At 31.8% G+C, this 7,864-nt stretch overlaps 1 protein-coding gene across 1 annotated transcript; it reads right to left on the reverse strand.

The window, feature by feature from the left end:
* Nucleotides 1-2,715: 2,715 nt before the first annotated feature.
* On the reverse strand, nt 2,716-6,927 carry LOC120068413 (protein NRT1/ PTR FAMILY 6.3-like). Its single transcript, XM_039020173.1, has 6 exons — nt 6,810-6,927; nt 6,534-6,711; nt 5,908-5,947; nt 5,218-5,789; nt 3,153-3,673; nt 2,716-3,059 (listed from the first exon to the last, which is right to left on the reverse strand). The coding sequence occupies exons 1-6, from the start codon at nt 6,925-6,927 to the stop codon at nt 2,716-2,718; spliced, it is 1,773 nt and encodes a 590-aa protein (XP_038876101.1).
* Nucleotides 6,928-7,864: the final 937 nt, after the last annotated feature.

Raw genomic sequence — 7,864 nt, forward strand, 5'->3', positions numbered from 1 at the left:
GTTATATATTTCTATATATATATATATATATATTATATATATATAATGAAATGAATCTGCCCATTTCTCAAGAGGTGCAAACAATAGCCAATTCCAGCTAACCAAAGCAGATACTTCTTCCCCCTGTTGAGATTCTAAAAAAAATTATCTTATAATAAGATGATTATATTAAAATTATATCTATATTATTAAAAGTATATTAATCATATAATATAATAATATAATTTGAGAGACAAAGAGAATGAGATCCACATTATAAGAAAAACTGCAAACAACTCTCTTTCTCCCGGTATCTCATCTTTGATTCATGTGAATCTTCCAATTGCCATTCTTCTTAAAAAATAAATTTTGGAGAATTTCATTCTTTGTTGATATCAAAAGGATTGGCACATGGGGGTCTCATTGTTTCATATATCTTCATTTGATTCTCGAAATCATAAAGTTTTCATAACTATAATGGACATGAATCCTCTCGAAAACGAATTCAATTATCTTGATCAGTGATTTAAAATTTAAGTTTGATCCATGAATCTTTATTTAAAACGATTAGTTTAAAGGTAATCTAACGGATATCACCTAAGTTTGGATTTTTAACTTTTATGTAAATAAAGTAATGTTAACTTTGTCAAATTGATTTGATCTTAAGTCAGTTAAATGGTTGAGTTTTCCCAAAAAAAAAAAAAAAACATCCCAATCACTAAAATATTTACATAGTCACACCATGTTAGTTTTCGTTAAAACTAATAGAGTTTGTGATAAACTATTTTATACATGGACACATCTTTTAAACTCTTAGAGATTTTTTACAAACTTCTTAAAAAATTATAGAATAAAGGTCTATTTGGATTAATTAGAAAAAGAATATATATTTTCAACATGCTTCATTTTTGTTTAAACACTTTTGATAAAAATTGTTTAAAATAAAAATACCATTGTTTTTTGCCGTTCTGTCTTAAAAGCTTATATATATAAATATATATATATATATATAATATATATATATATAAGTTTATTTGTTATATATTAAAAGTGTTTTTATTAATGTCAAATTACTATAAAGGATAACTATAAAGTACTACAAACTAATAGTTTTAAATAATAGTCATTGGAGTTGTTCGTCTAGGATGGTTGCCATTGGAATTGGTGGAGATGGTCTTCGAAGTTGGTTATTAGTGGTGATCGCCAAGGTTGGCCCGTGGCGATGGTGGTCAATCGCAAGAGGTGGTAGCTGGAGTGTTGACAGATGGTGGCGGAAGTGAAGTTGGCTAGTGGTGGTGGTTGGAGTTGACCAATAAAGAGCGATGGTACTCGCAAAAATATAGTGAAAGCGAGGTAGATGATTCGAGACATTTGGTAATTTTAAAAATTATACAAATTAAAGAGGGATTAATCATTAAACAGTCCAAATCTATTCCGAGTGGTTTCCAAACATTTAATTTGAACTTTTTCTAAAATAATTTTGTTAAAAATAAAATTAAAAACACTTGAAAAGATATTCTAAACACAACCCTAATTTAATAAACATATAACCCTGGAAGTTGAGAGGTTATATGACAATGCTTATATGGTTTCACCGAAGGTATGCTAATCCATCGAATGTATCATTTTTTTTAAAAAAAGTAATGTTGAGAATGCGACTAAAGTGTCACATTAGTTAGATAAGAGGAGGATCATTGATATATAAATGAGAATGACTATCTCCATTGGTATGAGACCTTTTGGGGTGAAACCAAAAACAAAGTCATGAGGATTTATATCCAAAGTGGACAATATCATACCATTGTGGAGATAGTTTGATGGTCATTTTTCTTATCAAGCAATAATACTTATATGGTTTCACCCGTCTTTTTCATTTTAATCTTTTTTGGTAAGGAAGAATCTCATGTTTCAATTATCCCACTTTATCAACTTCAATGGTCTCAATATTTCGACATTTGTTGAAATTCTCTCAAAAAGAGTCTGGAGTCTACTGTCTTCCTTCAAGATTATGTTGTTTCACTCAAGTCAAATGGACCATAACAATAGCTTAAACAAATCAGACAAAGAGTTAAAAATGAGCGAAATCATAATCAAACCACAGAGCATACCATAGAGCCTTCGAGTAAGAACAATGTACAAAAATAGATTCATACCGTCTTCTACTACAAAGAACACACCAATTTAGATTCAACTAGCAAGAGGGGAACCAAGCCTAAAAATTATAGCAGATAAATTGGTGTACATTCTTGGCAAAATACTGCTATAATTTGTACATTCTTGGCAGATAAGATCATCACAACTGTGTTAATAATCAATTACCTTAAATGGAAAAAATATAAATTCTTCAGCTTAACTTAGTTAATGATACATCAATTACCATTTTAAAGATAGATGATTCCATCATCCACTCCATTATTGTTAAACTTAAAAAAAAAAAAGATAAAATAATGGCATTTATTGGATGAGACAAACAACGTGGGAAGAATTTAGAGGGAAAAAGGTAACACCCAAATTTTTTGATATTATATTAGAGAGAACTTCCAAAAGCGATTCTCACTTTTTTCCTTGGCTTTCTGATACATCAAAACTTTACATATAAACTTTACATTATTAAAATGTAAAGGGTACCCCCTTTTCAAATGGGCTTCTAAAACCTTTATACTTAACAAAAACCCACACACAAACAAAGTGAAGAGAGCAAGTGATAATATATATATGTATGCATGCATGGACTTTTCAATGGCCAATTGGTCCACAGTCCTCCAATTCGATCCCTTCATCAGCCAACCTCTTTTCCTTATACACATACCACTTAGAACAAACCAAAAACACCATCAAATTCAACACACTTAAAATTGCCAATAGCCAATAGAAATCATAAAGCTTCCCTTCATTGAGATTGTCTGGTATCCATGGCTTCCCATGTTCAGTCACTTTTCCCACAATTGTAACTAGCAATGAGCTAAAGAAAAACCCTAAAGCAAGTGTGCTCAAAAACAACCCTGTGCTCATTGTCTTCATCCCTTTAGGGCATTCTCTTAAGAAAAAATCCAATTGTCCCATGTACGTAAAGGCCTCGCCTGCACGAGCAAACAAAATTTTACGTTCTAACTTTTTATATGTATATGTTTCGAATTTACGACAAATTAAAAGGATGACCATTGTCTTTTTACCTGATCCTACTAATAAAAACTGGGGAGCCAACCAAAACACGCTCAATGGCACCTCTGCTGTTGGCTTGTACGTCAACCCGTTTTCCTCTACCACCCTCAATCGTTTTATTTCGGTCAGTGCGGCGGCGATCATGGCAATTATCGATAGAACCAGGCCGACCCCCACGCGTTGTAGCGGGCTTAGGCCTTGTGGGTTCTTCAAAATTCTCGATGCTATTGGGACGATGAATCGGTCGTAGATCGGGACCGTTAAGAGAATGCTGGCAACAAAGAAGACGGTGAGGGAGGCTGCCGGAATTTCGAAGGATTTTCCCAGGCGTCGGTTCATTGTGGTGGCTTGTGACACAGAAAATGTTGTCATTTGGGCATAGACTGTCCAAAATATTATGGTGGTTGCCCAAATGGGTAACATCCTAAGCACTAATTTTACTTCCTCAATGTCTGTTAGGGTTGATACTTTCCACTTGTTTACTACATCGCCAACTATCTCGTCATCCTTAATTGCTGCCTTGTCCAGAAACCTACACCATAAACAAACACATTCAATATATAAAACAAAAAAACTTTAATTATATAAATTCATAATTTTCTTAAAACAAGAAACTAAAGGCTGGCAAGGAGTTAGTAGAGGCATCTGAACATCTTAATTAGGTTGACACATTTATAGTACTCTTATCCCATCCCGAACCCAATAACCGATATCATGATTAACCATTAGTTTTTGATTGGATTTGAACTTGGGTTGGACCAAAGTTTGAAACTTTTTCAAATCCCACATGACAAAAATAAGAACTAATTTCTCATTTATATATAAAAGTTGATTATGGGATAAAAATTCACTCCTCTTATCCAAAATTGACTCAATGATTATTAGAGTTTGAACAAAAGTTAAAACTTTTTTAAAATGAGAGCCAAAAGACATAGAAGGAAGTGCTCAAAGAATCTGAGTTAAAATATTCGGGGAGAGATCAAAGCATAAGATTTAGTATCGATGAGTAACTAAAAGTTAATGATTTTTGTTCTTGGAAAATAAGCTAGAGAGAGGTTGACAAGCATCGTGAGAGACTACAAATTTTGGAGACAGAGCCATTTGATTTATTTAGATTATTTTTCACACAACTTGTAGAGCCAATCAATTGAGTTTTATATATGAAATAGAATAATAATTAAAAAAAAAAAAATTGTCGGCTAGATGTTTAAGAAGAGTTGTGTCCCAACTTTATAATGATTTTATAATGAATAAAATTATTCCAATTTCTTGTCTGTAAATTGGAAAAACAAATATAATAGGCTTCAATTATGGCTAACTTCCAAGTGTATAAAATGTTTTTTGTCTTAAGCTTGTCTGCTTCCCCGTTGGATTAGGATATAGTTTTTAACTAATTAAAGAGCATAATTGGTAGCCAAAAGTAGAATTTGGGATTGATTTTTTGGCCTATGTGGTAGGAAAACGTATTGGGAATGGCCACAATTATGTTATAATTCATATATTAATCGTCTTTAAAAGTAAGATGATAGTTTAAATCTTTTATACCGACATATATTTTAGAGGAAAAATCGAACATCTGACTCTCAGGTTAATAGAGTATATATTTTATTTCAAGTGAATTATGTTTTATATTTGTTTTTAAAAAAAGACAATTTGGGTCGAAGGTGCACTCAAAGATCTATACTAGGTGGATTTATTCTTAACACCATCATTATACCACTTTTTTTTTAAAAAAAAAAAAAATGGATACAGTAGATACATCCAAATATCTCTATTAGGTAAACACATTTTTAGTACCTCCATCATCTCTTATTCATTAATATTCAATAGGCACAAATGAGAGAATACCCCACTTATACCGACTATATGAACTATCTTACCAATTGATCATCGTAGATTCGTAGAAGTAATAAAGTTTCAATTTTTAGAAATGGGTGTAATTGAATATTGTTTTCTTTCTTCCTTTCTTTTTTGAGAATAACTTCTATGTATAAATAATGTTAAAGAATACTATTATCCTTTAAAAAAATTTATTTTTTGATTTATTTATGTTGAAAAGATAAACATAATTCAAACCTGAATTGCTTGGTGCGGGGTAGCTTTTGCTTCTTCTTCCCAGATCCATCGACTGCATCTTCAATTTGATACAACGACAATGGATCAGAGGGTAAATCCAACTTCCTCTTCTTCCATGCCGCAAAAAGCACGGCAGCGATCTGCGTCAACGGGCTACCGACCAATTTCTTGAACCGGTATCGACGAGTACCCAACAAGAAGACAACCAATCCCAACACAATGGCACAGGCACATATCCCATATCCCCATTGCCTGCCCCAGTTGTCTTGAATGTAAACAAGAATTGTCACAGCTCCAAGCGACCCAATGCTAATTATAAAGAAGAACCAGTTGAAGAAGTTGGACATTTTTATTCTCTCCTCTTTGTCCATGTCGTCGAATTGATCAGAACCAAAGCCTGATACACTCGATTTTAGGCCACCGGTGCCGAGCGCGGTCAAGTATAGGGCTGTGTGGAGAATGGCCAGCTGCTTGCTGTCTGCCTGAATGCATGGGGTGGTTGAGAACCCCGGCGAACACTTTGGAGGTCGGAGACTTGGAATTATGGTGGAGATTGTTAAGAGAGTTACACCCTAATTAATGCCACAAAATTTTTAATTAAAACATGTTTACCAATATAACCTAAAATCTTCAAAAAATAATTAAACTAGAAAATAAAATTATAATTCGACAAGAGTAATATAATCTTACTGTTGCTTGAACGGTTGCAAAAATAGAAATCGTCAGATACCTTTAGGAAGAAAAAATAACGAATCAGAATAACCATCCAAGTAATTTTTACTCCAAAAAAAAAAAAAAAAAAAAGAAAGAAAGAAAGAAAGAAAAAGAAAAAGAAAAAGAAAACCCTAAACTCAAAAGTCCAAACTAAAGTTATCTCCATATTTAATGAAATTGCTTTTAGTTTCACATATTTAATTGTTTCGATTTGGGTTGTTTGATAACTATTTATTTTGTTTTTAGTTTGTTTTGTGTTATCTATTTATTTATTATTTTTATTTTTATTTTTTTGAAATTAGGTTAAGAATTAACCAAGATTAAAAGAGAGAAATTAGGTTGAATTTTAAAAAATTAAAAAAACGAAATAATTACCTAAACAATTAAACACGTTGGCTATGTTCGAATTCCTACCTTTACATCTTTTTTTTAACTAAAAATGAAAATTTTTCACTGTAATTAGTATAAGAATTGAAAATTTATATATCAATTAAAAATAACTTTATAAAATCTTAAAAATTAATTAATTATTTATTTTTCAAAGTATAAGACGAAACTCTTACAATTGAAATGCAGAAAAGAAAAAAAATTAATGTAATTACCGGCCGAGAAAAGTGTCGGCGACAAAACCACCAAACAGACATAACATGAAGGAAGTTCCGAGGAAGTTGGTGACATTGTTGGCTGCAGTTGCATTTCCCAGATGCATTGTTTCCGTCAAATATGTTACCAAATTCACTGCAATCCCCAGCGTCGTAAGCCTCTCCACCGCCTCCGGTCCTGTATAATAATTACGTTCTCGTTTTTTAAATTACTGAGCTCAAAAGTTTAAGTTGATACGATAAAAAAATATATATATAACAAAAATAAAAATAGACCTAGAATCATGGCAGCGGCGACCCAGCCACCGGTTTTGGCCTTGATGGCGGGCTTGCCGGTGTAATCCCAGGCATCTGGGAGAGTTTTTTCTTGAGTGGTTTCCGGGAGAACACTCATGGTGAAGCTTATGAGCTGAAGAAAGAAAATAAGAAGAAGAAGAAGAAATTATATGGATATGTATGTGGCGCAATGGATGAAGATTCTACGAGGACTTTGGAGGGTTTTTATAGTAGGAACTTCAAACGCTGACGTTTTAATAAGGAAATATTCTATTCTTATTTTATTGTTATCATATATTTTATAATTTTTTCATTGTGTTTGAAGTTTTCAAATTTTAAAAATCTTATTCATTTTTGTGTTTAATTAATGATAATTTTGAGGCTTTTATGTGGGGTTTATACTTTATATGGGTTGTTTATTCCAATGAAACAAAAAAGAATTATGATATACAGCTTAGCTTGTGAGATATATGGATTTTGGGAAACAATGTAGTTTGGTTTGAGTAAATTATTTTAAACAAAAATTTTAGGGTTAAATTAGGATTTGTTTTTATTGAGATTTGAAATCTTAGTTTAAATTTATTCATGATTATAAGAGTTTCGACTTGTCCTTTAAAGTTGATCAAAAATTAAAATTAATTACTACTTGTTGGAATGCCTTGAATCCTAAACATAATTGATTTGGGAGATATTTAATTAGTTATTTAATTATTTTCCTCTTCTGCATTAGGTTTAGAAAAGTGGACTATATAAATACTTTAACTCTTGAAGAAGCATTATTCATTTTGTATTTTCTATAGCACTCTCTCTAATAAAATTGTTCTCCCTCTGTCCCGTGGACATAGCTAATACATTATTAGTGAACCATGCAATTTTGTTGTGGATCTTCTCTATTCTATTTATGTTCTTTTGTATTTTTTAATTGTCGATTTTGTAAGAAACCTGTATCAAAACCTAATTTTTAGGGTTTTGAAATTCTGCATTTGTTCGTGGGTCAACTTAGGAAAGAGCATTGACAAACTGTTAAGAGGATTTTCCGTTACCTTAGAGGTACG

The sequence above is a fragment of the Benincasa hispida genome, chromosome 12, assembly GCF_009727055.1.
Source record: "Benincasa hispida cultivar B227 chromosome 12, ASM972705v1, whole genome shotgun sequence".
Taxonomy (NCBI): Eukaryota; Viridiplantae; Streptophyta; class Magnoliopsida; order Cucurbitales; family Cucurbitaceae; genus Benincasa; species Benincasa hispida.